Source organism: Chrysemys picta, chromosome 5 (genome assembly GCF_011386835.1).
Source record: "Chrysemys picta bellii isolate R12L10 chromosome 5, ASM1138683v2, whole genome shotgun sequence".
Classification (NCBI taxonomy): domain Eukaryota; kingdom Metazoa; phylum Chordata; order Testudines; family Emydidae; genus Chrysemys; species Chrysemys picta.
Window position 1 is genome coordinate 141,212,011 of NC_088795.1, and position 21,871 is coordinate 141,233,881.

At 51.3% G+C, this 21,871-nt stretch overlaps 1 protein-coding gene across 6 annotated transcripts in view; it reads right to left on the reverse strand.

Annotated features, from left to right (window-relative positions):
• Positions 1–21,871, reverse strand: part of SIGLEC1 (sialic acid binding Ig like lectin 1) — an 80,165-nt gene that overhangs the window by 8,388 nt on the left and 49,906 nt on the right. For all 6 annotated transcript variants that reach the window (XM_065597378.1, XM_065597373.1, XM_065597376.1 and 3 more), the window contains 10 exons: positions 19,976–20,275; positions 16,506–16,760; positions 15,002–15,304; positions 12,651–12,905; positions 9,569–9,868; positions 7,323–7,583; positions 5,187–5,489; positions 4,449–4,703; positions 1,283–1,588; positions 580–831 (listed from right to left, as the gene is read on the reverse strand). In XM_065597378.1, coding sequence (XP_065453450.1) covers positions 580–831; positions 1,283–1,588; positions 4,449–4,703; positions 5,187–5,489; positions 7,323–7,583; positions 9,569–9,868; positions 12,651–12,905; positions 15,002–15,304; positions 16,506–16,760; positions 19,976–20,275 — 2,790 coding nt within the window. The remainder of the gene's footprint in view (positions 1–579; positions 832–1,282; positions 1,589–4,448; positions 4,704–5,186; positions 5,490–7,322; positions 7,584–9,568; positions 9,869–12,650; positions 12,906–15,001; positions 15,305–16,505; positions 16,761–19,975; positions 20,276–21,871) is intronic.

The following is a 21,871-nucleotide window of genomic DNA, read 5'->3' on the forward strand; positions in this document are numbered from 1 at the left end:
CCAGTGTAACGCTGCCGGAGTCAATCTCCTTCTCTCTCAGGTATTTTGAAGGCACTTCTCATTGGTCCCTGAATCACTGTGGGGTAGCATTGCTCTGGAGAAACTCTGTTCCTCTGGATTTACACTGCCACCACTGAAAGCAGGTTTTGGCCCGGTATGTTTCTATAACTGACCCCATCTGAGCCAACAGCAGGATTTGAACCGAGGATTTACAGAGCTAAAAGCGCGAGTGAAAGGACTAAGCCCGTTCATTAGCCGGCAGCCATGGCAGACTCATTAACCTCTGATGTGGAGCAGCCACTAGAGGGGGACAAAGACCTTCCCTTTCTAGTGTGGGTCACGTTTCCACTTAAGATATTTAAAGCTAAATAACGTTTCAAGAATTTGACCCATTTGGGTTGTGTCCAGCAGGGAAATGTCCCCCATTCCCCGGAGAAACAATGATGGCTTGTCCCTGGAGTTAGTCCTGGCAGGCACCCCGCAAGACTTGGTTTTGTGATTGAAGCCACCTGCACTGGGAATTCGGTTGCATGCTCCATCTGAGAGGACGTAACGTTATCTAAACTGCAGGCAACTTACAGAGCACGCGCAAGGCGGTGGGCAGAGATGTCCTCCTTCCCCTGTCATTGTGAGCCGTGCAGGAGTACAAGCCGGCATCGGTGCCCGCCGCACCACGGATCGTGAGGGAACTGCCAGGGCCCTCCGCCAGCCATTTGGTGTTCTTGTACCAGGTGTAAATGATGCTCGGCCGGGCACTGGTATCCTCACAGGTCAGTGTGATGTGGTCCCCCTCACGTACATCGGGACCTGCTTGGATCACAACCCTCACAGCTGTGGAAGAAACCAGAGCAAAGCTGGAATGGATACAGCTGGAGCAGCTCTTTGAAACTAATAACTAACCAGCTTGGTAGACTGTTACAGATCTCTGATCCTCTGCCCAATTCTACCCCAGGCCTGGCACGGGTTAGAGCAGCTTGGGGGCTGCTCTAACCTACACACCTGGCAATGATCCACATTCACCAACCAGGGATAGCTGGAGCACAGCATGTTTCAGCCATATCTGCTTCCCTGTCTCTACACACCCCCTATGCTGGGGTCAGATGGCTCTGTGGCTTCTTTCCCCACTTAGTTAGCACTCTCCTGGCCAGGAGAATCCCCAGCAGAATAGACAGGAAGATTTCACTCCCGGGTGCAGGGGTAGGGCAGTGTGGGAGAGAATCTGCCCCGAATTCCCTTCTAAGCAACCCTGGAGTGCAATGGGAGTGACGAACTCCATACTCACTCTCGATGGTGAAGTATACGGAGGTGCTGGCCTCGCCGATCGCATTGTTTGCCGAGCACACGTACGTCCCTTCATCCTCCAAGGTGACGCTCCTGATCTCCAGTTTCAAGGTGTTAGGAGAGGACGAGACGCGTAACCTCTGTCCGGATGCCCCGTCACCTCGGGAGGAACCAGAAGCAACCAGCTCACCAGCTCTGCGCAGGGCCAGTTCTGACTGCGGGTTACTGTCAACAGCACAGACGATGATGGCTAGCTTCCCATCTTGAGTCTCCAGGAAGGACTTCACCCAGAGATTCCTGGGAGGATCTACAAGGAAGGAGGATTTAATTTGACTTCAGAATTTCAACGTGACGTCAGTGACTCACAAATTATTGGGTACCTGGGTGAAATTCCCTGCCCTGTGCTATACAGGTGGTCGGACTGGATAATCGAATGGCTTCTTCTAGCTTGGGACCCTGTTAACTAGAGCCAGGAAGGAGCCGTTATTAGAGCTGGGCAAGCAATTTGTCACAGCTCATTTGGGGGGGGGGGGAGGGATAGCCAGGGCCAGCGCAACCCATTAGGAGACCGAGGCGGTCACCTAGGGAACTACAATTTGGGGGGCAGCGACCGCGATGGTATTTTGGCGACGGGACCTTCCGCTGCCTCTGTGCGGGGGCGGCATTTTGGGGCGGGACCTTCTGCCACCTAGGGCGGCAGAGAAGCTGGCGGTGCTCCCGGGGATAGCTCAGTGGTTTGAGCATTGGCCTGCTAAACCTAGGGTTATGAGTTCAATCCTTGAGGGGGCCAATTAGGGATCTAGGGCAAAAATCTGTTTGGGGATTGGTCCTGCTTTGAGTAGGGGGCTGGACTAGATGACCTCCAGAGGTCCCTTCCAACCCTGATATTCTATGATTTATTCAGTGAACTTTGCCTCTTTTTTCTAGGTTTCAGAGTAACTGCCGTGTTAGTCTGTATCCGCAAAAAGAAGAACAGGAGGACTTGTGGCACCTTAGAGACTAACAAATTTATTAGAGCATAAGCTTTCGTGGACTACAGCCCACTATGCATCCGAAGAAGTGGGCTGTAGTCCACGAAAGCTTATGCTCTAATAAATTTGTTAGTCTCTAAGGTGCCACAAGTCCTCCTGCTCTTCTTTTTTCTAGTTATGTCATTATTCAAAATTACTTGGCAGGGGATTTCTATGACTGACTCTTGGCCTGTCGCTTGTTCACAAGCTGTTTGTGATGAGTATTCAATACAAAATTCAAGCAGTATTGCTTGGACACGTTGGTGTCACATGGTGTGTCACTGTTCCCTGATTGGATGAGAGTGTGACTCTAAGAATCAGGTTTCGGGGGGGGGGGTGGAGTTGAAAACTCGCTTTTCATCAGATTTCTCTAGAATCAGCTGTGGATTCTCCACTTTTGGCAACTTCTCTCCCGGGAACTCTTTTACCCTAATACTCATGGGAAATAAACACAAGCAGGGCTTGAATGTAGGCCGCGTGAACTCCGTTCGAACGTCATGCCCATTGTCCTGTGCCATTTTGAGCAATGTTTGCTCCGCTTTCTTGCCTCAGCACTTGATACTCAGGATAAAGGGGGTGAGGAGGACCCCTGGACTTGTTGGCTGAGTTTTTGGGGAACTCAGCCAACAAGTCCAGACTCAAGGAGATCAATTTGTTTTACTCAACAAAGAGAAGCTTAAGAGGTGATTTGATCACAGTCGATACGTGCCTACACGGGGAACAAATATTTAACAATGGGCTCTTCACTCTAGCAGACAAAGGTCTAACACAATCCAAAGGCTGGAAGTTGAAGCTGGACAAATTCAGACTTGAAATAAGGTGTGAATTGTTAACGGTGAGAGTAATTAACCCTTGGAACAACTTAACAAGGATCATGGTGGATTCTCCATCATTAGCAATTTTTAAATCAAGTTTGGCTGGTTTTCTAAAAGTTCGGCGCTAGGGATTATTGTGGGGCAGGTCTCCGGGTGTGTTATAGAGGAGAGCAGACTGGATGGTCACAGTGGTCCCTTCTGGACTCGGAATCCATGAACCTCTGAAAAATATTTTTAATGGAAACTTTTTTTTAATGAACATAGAAAAACCAGAAACCAAAAATGTTTCTGTAAAATGTTTTTTTGGCTTTCGTTTAAAAAAAAATGGTTTCCAATAAAAATAAATCCATTTTTGGTTTTCAAAAATCAGAAAATGTTTAATGAAAACAGTTTTTGAAAATGGACCATTTTTCCGTTTCAGGTTTTGTAAATTTTTCTTGGAGAATTTTGAAAAATGTGAAAAAATTTCAACACTTTTTGTAAAAAATGCTTGGAATTTTTCACCCACATCTAGTTCCAGGTGAGGCTGTGGCTGGCGGTAACAAGGAGGGCCATGGTTCTGGCTTTAGATGAGATTTGGCAAATTCTGAATTTACCTGGTTTCCAGCTGAAAGTAGCTCAGTCCGAACCACTGTCCATCCCACTTCCACACCTAGACGTGACCCTTTGCAGCTGCCTTACCTCCCCAATGAGCTCCGCCCACCCATCTCCCGGCTGCCCACGCCCTCCACAGCTACCCACCTGACATGTCCTCTAACAGCTGACTCCTAAACTGACAGCCAGGTTGGGAACCAGCTGGGAGCACGTGCCCAGGAGCATGGGCGGATTTCCATTCTCGGGAGTCAGGATGGGGACAAGGAAACCTTCCCTGACCCCCAGACTAGACCCCACCCCTTACTCGACACAATTCCCAGATCCTTCGAACCCCCAGTTCCCAAGGGATAGCTCAGTATTTTAAGGCTCAATCCAAACACGTCTCTTGCTAATGTTTGAATGCCTTTTCTCCCATGTGTGGTTTGAGTGGGCACAAACCATGGAGCACTGTCTGCTTTCTAAAGACCAGGGGGCGGCGGGAGGACTACACTACGCTCCTACAATGGGGTTCCTCTAAGGACGTAGACTTTGCCCTGCAGATCAGACCATAGGTCCACCAACTCTGGGGTCTTGTCTCCAGCAGTAGCCAAAGCAGGATGCAGCCCTCCCCTCCTCACTAATGTATGGAGGGGTCGCTTATCTAGCTCCCCTTTTTAGTGCCAGTGGGCTGGGGGCGCTGGGTTGGGCTGGTGAATACAGAGGCATTTTTCTCTGAACCTTGCACAGTTCAATCATGCAAAGAACTTACAGAGGACGTTCAAAGTGCCTGGGGAAGAGCTTCTAACCCTCTCCTGGGTCTTCACTGTGCAGTGGTAGGATGCAGCATCAGCGGTGGTGACCTTGGGAAACGTAAGTGACCTGCCAGGGCCCTTGCTGAACCATACGTTGTTCTTATACCAGGTGTAGTGCGGCATCCCCGGGGCATCACTGTCAACTGCACAGGTCAGGTTAACAGCATCCCCCTCGTGGACATCCGGCGAAGGAGAGATCCAGACCCTTGCAGCTGGGAGGAAAGACTAATGTGAGAAAATGTTTATATACTATGGGGATAGATGGATGGATAGATAAAGGGGTATGTATGGAGATGGACAGATGGATATGATGGTTATGTAGAGGGATGAATGGATGGTTACAGCGATCTGTATGGGGATGCAAGGATTAGAGAGAGAGAGAGATATGGGGATAAGTATGGGGAAGGATGGACAGATAGATACAGGGGTATGTAAGAGGATTGATGGATGGATGGATGCAGGGGTATGTATGGGAATGCATGAATAGATAGATACAGAGGGTATTTAGGTGGATGGATGGATATAGGGGGATGTATGGGGATGTGTGGATGGATAGGTAGATACAGGGGTATGTATGGCTGGATCTATAGCTATAAGAGGTATCTAGGTGGCTGGCTGGCTGGATACAGCAGTATGTAGGGGGATGGATGGATGGATCCAATTCCCATGGCAGTAGAGGGCAATGTTGCACTCACTCTCTGCAGTGAAGTTCAGTGAGGTGGTTGAGTTGCCGTACGCGTTACTAGCAGAACACACATACTTTCCTTCATCCTCCATCACCACAGCCTGGATCTCCACCTTCAAGCTGTTGTGTGATGAGGAGACGCTGACTCGCTGTCCGGCTGCCCGGTGGGAGCCAGTGGTGGAAGCCACAAGTTCACCTCCTCTGAACAGAGATAACTGTGACTGTGGGTCACTATCAACAGTGCACTGGAGAACGCCCAGCTGCCCATCTGGTGTCTCCAGGAAGGAGGTCAACTCGGGCTCCCGGGGTGGATCTGTTGGGGTGAGACACTCGCATTAAGACACAATGAACATGCTCTTCATTTGCCATCATCTTGGGCCTTTAATGCCATGATTCCTTCTTTGATCAGCAAAGCATTGTCTCTGGGCTGCCAACCTATTTCACCAGCACAACATTCACTGTCAGTTGCTTGAAACGTCTATGCTGAATCCCTTCTCCCCTCACAACCCTTCATCTCTTAAGTCCTTTTATCCTGTAGGTTCTCCATTGCAGACACTACCACACTATAAATAATAGAAGGAGAAGAAGGAAAGGCAGATCCACCCAGAAGGATCTGATCAGACCGCCCCATTCCCATTTGAAAATCTAAATTAAAGAGTCCACTCCAAATACTTTTTAATTTATACTTGTGGTTTGCTTCTGTTCCTAGAGTTGGTTGGGAATTTTCAATGCAATTTTTTGGGGTCCAAAAATGTTGATTAATTGAAAATGAATCTGCTTGTGAAACAGAGTCGGTTTCGACAAATCTCCAGCCTTGAATCATGTTTGGAAAAAGAGTTGCAGAAGATTTGAAATGAAAAACACCAGTTTTCAAGTTCAAAATGACTTTCTTTTGAAAAGTCAGCCAGTTAGACTTTTAAAAAGGTTAACAAGGAAAGAAAAGTTCAAAATCAAAACAAAATGGTTTTGAAATGATCAAAATGAAATATTTCCATTGACCTGGACCTGAAGTTTGGTTTTGTTGTTTTGTTTTTTCAGTTTGCAGAAAATTGTCAAGATTTTGGTGTTTGGTCCAGATTCAGGATGGGAAAATTCTTCCAACTCCTGAAAATTTTCGAAGGATGGGAAAACCTTTTCCCTCTTGGCTCTGCCTTCTACAGTGTAAATGCCATGATACAGGCTGAAATGGGTGGTACCCTGACTCTTTCACCGTTAGTGTTCCCAAGGATATGTGGCCCGTATCGTCTCCTGCTCTGCTCAATAAGCCTTTGATACAACATTGGGAAGGGGCAGTGTGAAACCTGCGTCCCTTCCACGGTTCCTGTTCCCTCTTTGCTCAGGCAAAGTCCTACTGAGGTCAGTGTGAATGTTACTGAGCAATATGGGCTCCTGCATCTGGCCTGTCATGATCAGTGCCAGAACCTCTCTCTAGAGCCATCGGGAGCGATATGCTGTCCTGGAGAAGGGTCCTGGTTCATGGAATCTAGACCAGCCGCGGCCTGTGGCAGTCGCAGAGCTGTGCAGAAACTGCCATTTTTGGTTCAGGGGGAGATTCGTGCTTTGGAAATGTCTTTGGTTTCAGAATGGAACAAAATCAAAGAATTCTGAAATTTCCCGTTAGCCAAAATTCTGAAGAAAAAATAAATAAAATTTCAGGTCAATCAAAACATTTTGTTTTGACAACATTGAAACGTTTCGTCCTGATTTTGCCTTTTTGTTTTCATTTTCTGTGATATTTTATAATAAAAACGGGAAAAATCAGAAACCAAAAGTCATGTCGAAATGGAAAAGCGAAACGTTCTGGTCCGAGAAGGCTGCAATGGAACATTGGAAACGCTCTTTTCACCTTTTTGGTTTCAAAACAAATTTTCACCCAAGACGACGCGTTTCTGCGAAACGTTTTGCTTTCGATGAATCAGCATTTCCTGCCGGGAAAATCTCCCGCTGGAAAATTTCCAACCAGCTCTGGGAATAGCCGTCCTCCGGCAATGCTCTGGAGAAAAGCAATGCACCCAGCCCAGGGCGCAGTTAAGCAGCGATGCAATGCAACGGGCTGCTCCAATATTCACTGACATCAGTGGGACGCTGTCCACAGACCTCCACAAGAACTGGCTCAGCTTCCACCTGGATAAACAATATCACTTACAAGAGACGTGTAAGCGGACGGCTGGGGAGATGCTGCTGCTGGTTCCCTCGGGGCTGTGAGCTTTGCAGTGGTAAGAGGCACTATCCCCACTGGTTACGTGGGGGAAGGCGAGGGAGCTCTCCGAGCTCTCTTGAAGCCGGTGGCTGTTTTTGTACCAGGTGTAGATGGCGCCCTCTGGAGCATTTCCTGTCACATCACATGTCAGGGAGACATCCTCCCCTTCCTGAACGTCCGTGGAGGGCGTAATGAGAACTCTGGCGGCTAGAGGATGGAGACAAGCCACAGCAAAGAGAGAGAACAACAGCCTGGATCTCAGCAGCAAGTTGAATCCTACCTCTGGCCCCACCCTCGATGGCCTTGACATGCCAAGTTTGGATCGGAATCCAATATTCGGGCAGTTCTCATTCAGCCTTTTATAGCCAAGATGGGAACTCCAGATCTGGAAGTGGCTCTAAAGCTGCGCTCCCACAAAATCCAGGGGGACAAAGGTTGCATTCAGTGTGTCGGTTCATTACAAAGACAGGCGTGAAATGCAAACTCTGGGTCCAGATCCTAACTTCCCTGAAACTCAACCTTTGGATCTGGGGTTCCGATTTTGGCCTAACCCTAATTTCCATCCCCATCCGTCAAGGCCTTTTCCTCTCCTCCTTCAAGAATCCCCACCCGCCTCCGTTTACACCACTCCAGGGCACTTCACTGCCCTCCCTATGCTGGCTCAGGTCTTGGCAGCGGCATGCCGGCCTCACCCATTACAAAGTCAACGGGAGTTTGCCTGAGGAAGGGCTGAGCGAGGACATCAAGATCTAGTCCGTGGTTTGTAAGCTTCTCGGGGCAGGGATCTTTATCTGGCTGCCTGTGCGGGACTGTGCACCCACCATTACTATGCTGCCACCTCTGCAGTGGAACATGGCAACTGTTTATGCAGCAATGCTACATAACAGGTTAGGACAGGAAGTGAAGGCTACGGTGTCCAATAAACACAGCAGAGAGGCCTTAGGCCAAATACTCATTGAAGTACCCCTGAATGCAGAGAGGGCTCTTCCTCTCCTAGGGTGATGGGCAAGTCCCACCCGAATGCTCCCAGGAGTTATTTGTCTAGGGGCAGCTCCCCTGCTTAACAGTTCTCAGACGCTCCGCTATTCTCAATGCAGCCATTTGGGGCTGTATAAGTAGGGGCATTGCCGGCAGATTGAGGGACATGATCGTTCCCCTCTATTCAACATTGGTGAGGCCTCATCTGGAGTACTGTGTCCAGTTTTGGGCCCCACACTACAAGAAGGATGTGGAAAAATTAGAAAGAGTCCAACGGAGGGCAACAAAAATGATTAGGGGTCTGGAGCACATGACTTATGAGGAGAGGCTGAGGGAACTGGGATTGTTTAGTCTCCAGAAGAGAAGAATGAGGGGGGATTTGATAGCAGCCTTCAACTACCTGAAGGGGGGTTCCAAAGAGGATGGAGCTCGGCTGTTCTCAGTGGTGGCAGATGACAGAACAAGGAGCAATGGTCTCAAGTTGCAGTGCGGGAGGTCTAGGTTGGATATCAGGAAAAACTTTTTCACTAGGAGGGTGGTGAAGCACTGGAATGGGTTACCTAGGGAGGTGGTGGAATCTCCTTCCTTAGAGGTTTTTAAGGTCAGGCTTGACAAAGCCCCGGCTGGGATGATTTAGTTGGGGGTTGGTCCTGCTTTGAGCAGGGGGTTGGATTAGATGACCTCCTGAGGTCCCTTCCAACCCTGATATTCTCTGGTTCTCCTCACCCCCTTCATTACAGGTCATTTCCCTGGATACCCTTTGCCCTTCCTAGCTACAGACAGAAGAACCAGGGCCAACCCGTCCCCCATCTTGTGGTATTTCTAGCCGGGTGCATACTAGGACTCTCCATTCTCACACTGTTTCCAGGCTGGTTTTGTAGCCTGGGAAACCTGGTCCAAGATTCGGAGAAGTAGCCAAACTTGAAGGCATTTCCCCAGACGGACCCTATGAAACCTGTAGTCAATCACCTGTCTCTAGTGCAGGGACCCCTGCCTGGTGCCAGGGCTTCCTAGGAGGTCTTTGTCCCCATGGAACTTCATGGGGAGAGCGGGGATTGAACTCAGATCCCGCTGCTCCTGAGGCCCTAGAATCAAAGTAGCATCTGACCACTCCCTAGCAGCACGGGAACTAGGACACACAGATGAGCAGTTCTGCGTGCACCCAGCAGAGGGCAGTGCTGCACACGTCCTCTAGCCATTTCCTCCGTACTCACTTTGCACACGGAAGTACAGGCGGCCAGAAGATGTGCCATATGCATTGCTAGCGGTGAAGCGATAGTTCCCTTCGTCCTCCAGCGTGATGTCCCGGATCTCCACCCTCAGGGAGTTCGGGGAGGCAGCGATGCCGATCCGTTGGGTGGCTGCAGTCCTGGAGCTGGTGGAGGCCACAAGTTCATCTCCTTTATACAGGGACAGCTGGGCCGGGGGGTTGCTGTCCACCACACACCGGATGATGGCCAGTCTGCCCATCTCTGCCTCCAGGAACGAGGTCATTCGGGGATTCCTGGGGGCGTCTGAAGAGTTGGGAGCAAAGATCGTCCTCAAGTTATATGTCTTGAGGATTGTTTAAAGACCCCTCCTATCCCTCTTGGACCATCCCATGGCCACCTAGATCCTCACCATCGTCATCACTCTGCTGCATACCACAGCCACTAGAAACCTTACAGGGACATAGCGATGGAACTCAGCTCCTCAACTGATTGAGCTAGCAGAGAATCGCCATTAGCTGTGAGCTGTACTGAGGCTATGACACACAGAAGAAAAGCTCTGATTCCATCCAGTAGAGAGAATCACACACATGAAGGCACATGATCCCATGCATGCTAAAATACACACACATGCTCATGCATGTTCTAATACACACATGATCTCACCCACACTAGCCAGTTAATTACAGATGTAAGCAGAGTCAGGATGAGCTCTACCCTGACCTCTGGTGGTGAATTATGGCGAGTGTGGAAAAGAACTCCAGGGGCTGATCTTGTTTGCATAGGCACACCCACCCGCCTGGCATGAGACAATAGCAACTCAAAGTGGTTACTTTGGATGGGGTGGGATCCCCAGTTTTTCTGTTATTGGGGCAGGAGGAATAAAGTGTTGTTACCCTGATTATGTGAATCAAGGACAATGAAACTGTTTTATGACAGAGTGTCTCACCATCACCGAAGTAGCACTCGCTAGACAAGAGACATGGGTTCCACAACCCAGTGAATTGAGAGAGGATGGGGACAGGTATGTTGTACCTGATGATATGGGCCCCCTGTGAGGGCTCAAAGCACCAATTGCACCACCTCCTCTCTCTACTGTTAGATGTCAGAACTAACTTTGATTCCATTAGGAGTCTAGTTACAGACTGCTGAGCTGAATTCACTTTGGGTCAATGGTGCACCAGCACTGGGGCTCCCCTACTATGAGCTGAAATCATGAAAGAGCTAAAGTTACTAAGAGCTGAGATCACTGAGTGCTGTGTTAACTAGTGGGGGGGGGGCAAAGCTATATTGCTAAGTGGCTGGTGGAGCAGTTTGCAGGGATGGCTGGAGGAGCGGCGCGGAGCCTTGCGGGGACGGTTGGAGAGGCCCAAGGAACGGCGAGCGGAGCCGTTTGCGGGGACGGCTGGAGCGGCTCACAGGTCGGTGAGTGGAGCCATTTGCAGGGATGGCTGGAGCGGAGCGGAGCAGCTTGCAGAGCAGTTTGTGGGACGGCAGGAAGTGGACTGGCTCGTGGTGAAGGCTGTGGCAGAACCCCACGGAGAGACGGACAGTCTCGGATCATGTAAGGTGCCCCTTAACACCCTGCGTGCCCCCCTTTTACTCTGGGGCTGCACTGACCAGGGACAGAGGCTTTGGGTGGTTGCTGGACCCAAGAGACTTTGGGGGTGTTGGACTTTGGGGACTCTGGGTGATTTTTGGGTTGCTGGTTTCAAGAACCAAAGGGAAAGGACACGTCCCAATTTGCTGGGGTGGGTTTTTTGCTCATGGTTTGTGTTATGAATCCTGTTTGTGGTGTTTTTCCAATTTAATGCTGATGTCGTTTACCTCACGTTATTAAACATTTTCTGTTACACTCAGACTCCGTGCTTGCGAGAGGGGAAGTATTGACTCTTAGAGGCGCCCGGGGGGTGGTATGTAATTGTCCCAGGTCACTGGGTGGGGGCTCGAGCCGGTTTTGCATTGCGTTATTGAAACGGAACCCCTAGCTACTGAACCCGGCCCTTGTTGCTGCCAACTTAGATGGGCAGAAGGGCTACACAGACAAGCTATTTCTTGTCAGTTCTGCTCAGGTTTTAGCTTCCTATGGTAACCCTTGAAAAGAATACAGCCTGGCCCCACATCTACTCTTGCTGGCAGGGTCTGCAGTGGAGGAGGCAGTCTCTCATCAGCAGTGCCCAAGTGGAGGGCAGGATGGAAGCTGGTACTAATGACCGGAAGCAAGAGAATGAGTTTCTGAGGTTTTGAGACTGACGTGAAGAAATCAACAGTGAGTTTTAAAAAGACGGGTGAGCAGTTTGGATCCTGACGCAAACAGCCCAGCTGTGCGAGGATGGGAGGGGAAGCGACGGCACTGCGCGTGTTAGACGACAGCACAGGGTCTGCACGCGGGCTGGTCGCCAGTGTTCAATAAGTCACATCTGATTGCAGAGTTTCACAGGTAGCTTCTCTCTGGAACAGACGAACGTGTCACCCATTCATACTCAGGGTGGCGCATGGTCCCCCTCTCGTGGTTGGATCACATGGAGGTCGGTGGGCTGGCTCCAGCCTTGAGCTAACGGCTCTGGGTATTTTAGCTCATGCTTTTAGAGACAGAGGTCCCTGTTTGGGGCATAACAGGGTCCTCAGCTTTCATGTGATTCGGCCACTACTGGGGCCAGAGCACCAGCCTGAGTAAACCTGGGTTACACGTGCACATACGTGTTGGCACACACGCATGCTCCTGCATGTACGCAAGAGACCTGACACACACAAACCATGCACACGGGTGCACGTACACCCACATGTACCCACACATGCACACACCCACACTGCATGGACCCACGCACCCAGATGAACACACGTGCATCCACCGACATGTAGCCAAATGCACCCTCACATGTACACACCACCGCAACGCGCACCTGCAAGTGTAGTCAGGTGTGTTGGTTGGGACCCGACTGACTGCACCACTGGGGCCCATGCGCACCTGCAAGTGTAGTCAGGTGTGTTGGTTGGGACCCGACTGACTGCACCACTGGGGCCCATGCGCACCTGCTCCTGTGGGAACCGGCCATTGCCATGAAGATTCAAAGTGTCTGGAACTTACACAGCACATTCAGCGAGACCAAGGTGGAGCTTCTGCTTGTTCTGTTATTCGTTGCCTTGCAGTAATAGACCCCGGCGTCTGCACTGGCCACCCGCTGGAACACCAGGGAATCGGCCAGGCCCGTGGACAGCCACTGGCCATTTCTGTACCAGCTGTAGTTAGTCATGGCCGATGAGTTGCTGCTCACTTGGCAGGTCAGGTTGACCCCCTGGCCTTCCTGCACCTCTGAGGCCGGAGTGGCGATGACCCTCGCCGCTGAGGGGGAAGAGACACAAACAGGATTCAGGGACTGAGCGATGGGGGAAGTGCAAAGCAACGAAAGAATCGTCTCTTTGGGTACATTATGGGGCATGACATAACTGTCTGCTAGGGCTGGAAGACCAAGGGGGCAGCCCATGGGGGTATACGAAGGAGCAAGGGGATGGCCTTAACCCAAGGGGGAGTTAGTCTGTATCCTAAAATCCATTTCCTGACAGTGCAATCTGTCCCCAAGAGATGGGCTGGAGCCCCGTTGCGTGGGACATTTAAAATTAGACTCTACAGAGCTCTAGAAAATTTTCTGGAGGCAGCAGTCCTGCCCCTGGGGGCTAGGAGTGTAGAAGAGGGTCTTTTCCATCACTAGATTCTGTGATTCGATTAGGCTGGGGAACAGGCTCTCAAGAGAAGTGGTGGTAGCTGTAACAGACAGTTAAAATGGGCGTAGGCAAAGTCCTGGAGAATGCACAGTAGGACGTGCGTGTGAGGGTTACGGTGTGTATGCGGGGGGCCAAGGGGGAGTACATTGGGAGCAGCATACATTAGATGACCTTGTACATCAGAGTTGTATGATGCTTTGAGAGGGGGATTTTGACACAGAGCCAGATTCTGATCTCAGTTACACCAGTGTAAATGCATAATAATTCTATCGCTTTCAGCGGAGTGACTCTGGATTTACCTTGGTGTTCCTGAGAGCAGAATCTGGCCCAGCGATGGGAATCGTTGCCTCTTGGAGTATCGCCGGCTTTGAGGGACTTTGGAAACATTTTGCAAATTTCACAATTGTCTTTTTTTTAGCAGCGAATCAATCAATCGTTTCAAATGTCACAAACGGGCCATTATGTTGCCCTAATTTGGCAGCCATTTTCCTACAGCTATCCCCGAGTTCTATCAAATGGCCAGCGCTTGGCAAAATGGGCATGGCCTAAAGTCATTTGTGATCTGTCGTCTTTATCCAGTAATGTGTGTCCGTGCACAGAAGTTTGGTTTTATGTAGCAAACTCGGTCAAAAGGCCCAAATTGGACACTTACATTTCAGGTAGTTTCCTTTCTTCATGATGGATTAGATGACCTCTTGAGGTCTCATCCAGCCCTGGGTTTCTATGAATCTATGATACACCTCTACCCCGATAGAACATGACCCGATAGAACACGAATTCGGATATAACGCGGTAAAGCAGCGGGGAGTCCCGGACCCTTTAAAGTGCCACCCGAGCCTCGCTGCTTTACCGTGTTATATCCGAATTCGTGTGGAGCAATGGACCCTTTAAATCACTGCCCAAGCCCTGCTGCCAGAGCTCCGGCGGTGATTTAAAGGGCCCGGGGCTCCCTGCAGCGGCTGGAGCACCGGGCCCTTTAAATCACCGCTGGGGAAGCCGGTCTCGCCGTCTCACCTATAAGGTGGTGAGATTTTTTGGCTCCCAAGGACCGCGTTATATCGGGGTAGAGGTGTATTTAATATTCAGTGGTTCCATAGGATACTGCGGAATCTCCCCTTTTCCTTGTTCCCTTTATGGAGCCCATCCCACTAACTCGGATGCCATCCTAGGAAGCAATGGGGGCATTCCCTACAGGAGTTAATAAGGTGGGATCAGTAGTGAATCACCCAGAGATTCATAGATTTCAAGCCCAGAAGGGACCACTGTGATCTAGTCTGACCTCCTGCATAGCCCAGGCCGGAGACCTGCCCCACAGTAATCCCTAGAGCCGAGCTGTTAGAAAAACATCCCATCTTGATTCAAAACTTGCCAGTGATGGAGAATCCACCCCAGCCTTTGGGAAATTATTCCAGTGGTGAACGATGCTCAGGGTGACCAAATGATTCAATCCTTCACAACAGTCATTTCGCTAAGGGTTCAATCCAGGGCCGTGACGAGTCGGTGGGACACGACCCGCCCTCCAGTGAACCCCCATTGCGATCAGTGGAATTGCTGGGGGGATTTTTTCTTTTTATAACAGCAGAAGGATTAGCGTGAATCGTCCCTTACCGCCAACATGGGGCCTGGCCCCCTCCCTGCCTGCCTGGGTCTCTCTCACACCACCCGCGGTTGGAAAGGCCAGTTCCCTTTGAAAGAGGAACCCAGCTGGGCACTCACTCTCTGCACTGAAGACCATGGAGGTGCTTGCATTGCCGTAGGCGTTCCTAGCCAAGCACACGTAGGTCCCTTCGTCCTCCAGCACCACCTCGCGGATCTCCACCTTCAGGCTGTTGTACGATGGAGTCGCCCTGAGCCTCTGGCCGGTCAATGAGCGGGAGCCACTGGTGGAAGCTACTAATTCATCTCCTCTGTACAGGGCTAATTCGGACTGCGGGTCGCTGTCGGTGGTGCACAGGACGATGCCCAGGTGCCTGTTCTGCGTCTCTAGTAGGGAGCTCATCTGGGGCCGTCTCGGTGGGACTGCAGAGTTAAAATGTTGTTGGCCGATATGTTATTTGACATATGATTATTTACTAGATTAGGAGAAACCCTCGCAACCCCCCCTCCTCCCCAGCGCTCTACCGGGTCCTTCTGATGGCACCAGCAGCCAGGCTGTTGCTCCAGTCTCCTTCTTTGCTCAAACAGGCCTGGGCCAATAAAGGCGAGATAGGAATCTGGCCAGAATTGGAATCTGGAGCAACTGAAGGTCCCTGAGCCGCCAGCCTCGCTTTGATATGACAGACCGTATGTTCTGGGGCAGAACTTTGGGAGTTTAGATGATAACAGTGGGCCAGACTCTCAGCTGGTGTCAATCCGCAGAGCTCTATTTCCTTCAGTGGAGCTACTCCGATTGACACCCATTCAGGAGGTGGCCCAAGGATCTTGCATTTGTATGGAGCCTTGGATCCCGATAGAGTCGAGAAATTTAAACTCAGACACAAGCTATGGGTAGGGAGCACGTCATCCACCTCTGAAATGCACGTGCAGCTCTGCGGTGGAACGTAGCGGCTGTTTTACGGTGCACAGCAACGCTACACTCAAGTTAAGGGCAGGAAGCGAAAACAACGGTTTCCTTCTAAAACGACAGGGAGAAGCGATGGGCAGGACGAACAGCAGTTACCGCAGGTGGAATTTGGGCCTGGCACCGGAGTTAATACTCTTATGAAGAATGCCAGCCAGGGCCTCTCTTTACTGACCATGAATGGTCAGGATACCAGTTCTACTCTACATCTCACCTGCAAGATGACAACTCCACCAGCACCACGCCAGCTTAGCACCCTGCTGTGGAATCTGGATTGTGTGAACTCAGCTAGAAGGTTGCTTGGCCACGGAGGCTAGCTACGGAGCATCAGTTGCAGGACCAGGCCAGTATTGCCAGATTGATCTGATTAACCGACTGGCATCTTACTTTAATAAAGGCTTTCAGGGTCAGATTCTGCTCTCAGACAGGCTCATGTAAATCTGGAGTCACTCTGGTGTAAATCTGGAGTCACTCCATTGATTCAGGGATCGCTTTAGTTTCACGATGGGGCAGTTGAGGGCAGAACTTGGCCTTTAGTGTGTGAATTGTGGCCTCCCCAAGATGTCCCCCAGCTGATCTAAGGATTAGCCAATTCCCTAATCACAAAGAATTCCCTCTTTGGCCTTATTTGGGGGGCCGTGGAAGGGAGGTCATACTTACACAGCACCCGCAGAGTGACAGCCGGAGAGGTGCTGCTGCCTCTCTTAGTCTGGGCCTTACACTGGAAAGCGCCCGCGTCCCTGCTGCTCGCGGCTGGGAGGACCAGGGTGTTCTCGGAGCTCTCCTTCAGCCACGCCGTGTTCTTATACCAGGTATAGCTGGGCCCTTCCTCTGCACTTCGGGTGGTGACACACGTCAGGGTGACTGTGTCTCCTTCGCGCACCTCCGGGGCGGGACCGATCAACACTCTCGCTGCTGAAAGAGGGAGGGAAGGAAACACAGTAAAGCAGGGGAATGAAATCTTTGTCGTGAAACTTTTGCCTGCCTGCTAGGGCTGCCGCCCAAGGTTTGTCCTCTGGGCCTCACATACGCTGTGTGAGCCTGAGCCGCCTCCGTCTAGTCCCAGCTGGACACTGGCCCACGTTGCCCATCCAAATATATGCTAAGGGCTGTGTGAGTCCGGTGCTGTACGGGGAGATGTAATGAAGCCAGGGACACTGAAATCAAGCCTCTAGTCAAGCTGCTGAGTGTAGATTCAGCGCCCGGCTCTTGTTTGGGTTTGCCTATACCGCAGTATTATGGGCTAGGTTGCGGTTCTTTATTGTTTGCTGTTTTTTTATTGTGGCCGGTTTGGGGGAGGGAGGGAGAGGAGGAATACAGGCCATTTATAAGACTGGCAGGATGGCTTTCGGCCTCTCCTCCCACATTGGGATAGCTGCCCCAAAGGAGGAAGGGGGTTTGAAAAAATCCTGTTGAAACTGTTTTTCAATAGAAAAATTGCTTTTTTTTTTTTGGCAAAACAAAAGGTTCCACAAAAGAATTAGGATTTTGTGACAAAAAAGTCATTTTTTCTGCACAGAAACCAGAACACCCAAAACTAGAAAAGTTTTTGGCTTTTGGCCCAAAGCTGAAACACTGCGGTTTGGGAATACTGCTGCAGTGCTTCATGGGAGTTGTAGTTCAGGTGCATACTGCCCGCACTCTTCTCTATGGGCTGGGTTCCCTAGTCAAACTACATTTGCCATGTTGCACTGCACCACGGAGTCCCTTGATGCACCTGTGATGGCTTAACAAGAAGGGAGCCATGGTGCATCATGGGAATTGTGGTTTGGCCATGAAGTACCATCACTGCATTTCCAAATTGAAATATTTTTGGTTTCCAGTTGAAATTTTTCTGTCAAAAATTTTGGGTTTTCAATATTTTGCTAAGAAGTCTAAACATTTTGGTGAAAACTCAAAATTTCCAAAATGGAAAAAAACAACCCTGAAAAACATTTTCTGATTAGCCCTATTAGGGAGGCTCCTGGCTTCTCCAATCAAAGAAGCAGTTTCCTTCCAGAGAAAGCTTAAAAGAAAAGAGTCCTCGTAAAGATACACCAGGCCCATATGAAACGTCACAGCTCAGCAACACAAGAACTTCAGCACTGGAACAACACGCTCTCTTCATCTCTACCTAGCTAGATCCCGAGCGTCTGCATTCTTAATCAGCTGTAGCTTCTTCAAGGCACAATCCGGAAGTCTGGAGAAAAGTGAGTTGAAATCCTCAGTCCCTGAGCTGTCTATAGTTACAACTGGTCAAAAATGTTTACACGAAAGATTTTCCCACTGCAAAAATGGGATTTGTCAAAAAGGATTTTTTGTTGTTGTTGTTGTTGTGGGAAAATGTCATTTTCAATGGAATTTTTCAGGCAGAAATTTCTAACTGGAACTAAACTTTTCAATTTGTTCTCAATGAAATTTTTGTTTCATTTTGGTTTTCAAAAATCTAAAAATTATTTAAATTTTGAAACAATAGGAGAAAACCCAAAAATCTTTCTCATCATTCCCTCCCTCTCACTGAATCTAACTGGATGAGCAAACTGGCGAGGTTGTTTCTCCCCCCACACTTTACTCTTCTTTTTTCCTTTTGCCGCTCTGTAACTGGTCTGAAACGGGAGAAGATCTGAAAAGTCACTGAGTGGAAAAAGGAAAAACAAGGAAAAGAAAAGGTATGGGGCGGGGGACCCATTGGACATTATCCACATGCTTTCACTGGCTAGCCAAAAGGGGGCAAAAAAAGGAAGAGTGTTGAAATGTTTTGAAAAAATATTTAATGAAAAAATATGAAAAATGGTTCCAATTTTGGCACCAACTCTGAAACTTCAAAATGTTCAGTGAAATTGTTTGTTCTGTTTTGTCAGCCAGCTCTGCCTGTAGCAGAACGTTAAATAGCATCTCGATAACTTCTTTATTGAGTGTAGGTCTGTGATTGGGTGTAACAGGCCCCTGGGTGATTTCTGGAGGGGTGTCAGGCGTAACTGGTTATCCAGCCCAGCTGGGGAGGAGATGGGTGCTCATAAAGGAAGGAGCACAGGGCAGAAGAAGGGAGGAGACCCAGGTGAGAGATAGCTGAGAGTTTCCTTGGGCTAAAGGATGAGAGAAGCCTGGGAGGCCTGGAGCCAGAATCAGAGGGCCCAGAGCCAGGAGGAAACCTGGAGGCTGGGGGCAGTGAAGCTGGGGCCAGAGGCACATTGTCCCTAGAGGAAGTTGGGTGTTTCCTCTCTCTGGGAAGGGCCAGGGGAAGGCAGACTGAAGAAAGCCGCAGGAACAGAATTAATCCCTGTGGTGGGGAGAGGCAGTCCTGAGGGGTCGGCGTTCCAGCAGAGAAAGAAGGAGGACCGAGGGAGATGCCTGGGGACCAGCAGAGAGGCTGTGCTAAGTGCAGGCTGCAGGGAAGGAGAGTAGACCAGGGTTCCCCTCCCAGCCCTCAGGAGGGGCCTACATGCTTCATGTCAGGACTGTTGAGCCCAGGATGGGGCTGAAGACGGAGCCTCAAGGACAAGTTGAGCAATAGCACCCGAGGGGGCCGAGGAATCTCTTGTCCTGGGACGATTTGGAACGTTTCGTTGCACGTTTGCTACCCCAGCTGGGGAGAGACGTAAAGCGAGCTGAGCGGAGTCGTGAGACAAGGCAGACCACCGCTGTTGGCCGGGGGGCGGATAGGTGAGGAGAGCCTGCGAGGCCGCATCCGGACACGAGGGTGCCCCAGCAGTCAGCCGACCTTTCTGTAAGGCTTTAATCAGCTCAGCGGTTTGAGCATTGGCCTGCTAAACCCAGGGTTGTGAGTTCAATCCTTGAGGGGGCCATTTAGGGAACTGGGGTAAAAATCTGTCTGGGGATTGGTCCTGCTTTGAGCAGGGGGTTGGACTAGATGACCTCCTGAGGTCCCTTCCAACCCTGATATTCTATGAAACTCTAAGGATGGTGCAGGTATGGCACAATGGACCGTTGTGAAATGCTCCTCAAATGGAGAGGCGAGAGAGACCCCATTGCCCCCAGGGTTTCCACTGTGAAGGTGGCAGAAGAACGTTACTATTATTAAACATGATGCTCAGAGAAGGCGTCATGCCCAAAAACCCGTCCGGGGGCCTGGGAGTCCCGATTGGTGGCAGCCCCTTACCCCGCGTGATAATCACAAACCGTTTACTCACTTTGGGCATGGAAGAGCTTAGCAGCAGTCGCGTTCCCGTACGCGTTGCTCGCCGTGCACCGGTATTGGCCGTCGTCCTCCGGCAGCACGTTGAGGATCTCCAGTTTCAAGGAGTTGCGGGAAGCCGTGATGCTGAGCCGCTGGGTGGGGGCTGCATGGGAGCTGGTGGTGGCGACGAGGGCCTCGTTGCGGTAAAGGGCCAGTGCAGACAGGGGGTCGCTATCCACGGTGCAGTGAATGAGAGCCAGCTTTCCTTCCTGCGTCTCCTGGAACAAGGTGATTGCAAGGGCCCTAGGGGGATCTGTGCGGTGGAAGGAGACAACGACAGAGCATTGGCGCTGTGATGAGCCAGGAATCGAAGACCCCCCGGAGCATCGCTTATTATAAACTTTCAAAAATGAATACGCAGTCGTGTTAAAAAATAATTTGGGGCACCGCTTTTGGGTGCCCCCAAATCTTGGCGCCCTAGGCGGCCGCCTAGTTCGCCTAGTGGTTACACCGGCCCTGGCTGCAGGTAATCTCTGTCTGTTGCACCTGACCGGGGAGACAGCTGTGGTTGCTGTGAGCTCAAGAGCAACCCGGTCAAATCTACGCAAGTACCAGCATCCCATTATCAAACCTCCCATGATCTCCTCCTGGCAGATATTTGTGGGGCAGTTGATATTGCCTGGAGCAGGGATGGTTTCCCCAGTTTTTACTGACAAACGTTTCAAGGCAAAACTCCCTAAATATTTATTTTCCCCAAACCTGCAAAATTGTGATTCCCCTTTCCCCCCGCTGCTGTGTTACTCAGAGGCTGTCAAACTGGGGGAGGGGACGCTCTGCCATGTCCCTGAAAATCTCCTCGGTGCACCTCTGTGTCTCCCTTCGCTCCCCCAGTTCAGCCCCTCTGGTCTCTGAAGGCCAGGAGCTGTTTGCACTGAATGCACACGTATGCAGCCTGCCCACAACCATACATGCTGTATTCAGTGCAATAAACTGGATATCCTCCCTCGTCCCCACTCTGCTGGACGGCTGCTGGCGCTTTTTTTACTCTTGCAGGATTTTGTGGTTTGCTTTGGGGGGGGAGGGAGAGGGGTTAAGCTTAGAGAATGGTTGTTAGGTGTATCTGCCTCTCGCACCCCCGCTCTAAACTCAGGGCCGGCTCCAGGCACCAGCCCACCAAGCATGTGTTTGGGGCGGCGCCTGGAGGGGGGTGGCGCGGCGGGGCGCTCCTGCCCGAGAGCAGGGCCTCGACTGGGCTCGCCGCCCTCCCCACGGCGCTCCGGCCGCCGGGGGCTCTCCGCCTTCTCCCCAGCGCCGCCGGGGAGAGCGGAGAGCCCTGGTCGGGCTCCCTGCCCTGCTCCCGGCGCTCTGGCCGCCGGGGAGAGCGGAGAGCCCCGGTCAGGCTCTCCACCCTCCTCCCGGCGCTCTGGCTGCCGGGGGCTCTCCGCCTTCTCCCTGGCGCTCTGGCCGCCGGGGAGAGCGGAGAGCCCCGGTTGGGCTCCCCGCCCAGCTCCCGGCGCTCTGGCCGCCGGGGAGAGCGGAGAGCCCCGGTCGGGCTCTCCCCCTTCTCCCTGGCGCTCTGGCCGCTGGGGAGAGCGGAGAGCCCCAGCCGGGCTCCCCGTCCTCCTCCCGGCGCTCTGGTTGCCGGGGGCTCTCCACCTTCTCCCCGGCGCTCTGGCCGCTGGGGAGAGCGGAGAGCCCCAGCCGGGCTCGCCGCCCTCCTCCCGGCACTCCACCCGGTCGGGGATTGCTCGGCGCCCTCCCCTGCCGCGCTGGCGGGGGGGGGGAAAGGGGGCGGCGGGTGGCTTTTTTGCCTAGGGCGGCAAAAAAGCCAGAGTCAGCCCTGTCTAAACTCCCTTGCAAAACTCCCCTGTTCACTAGTTCCTCTGATCACTTAGGAGCTGGCTTTTTA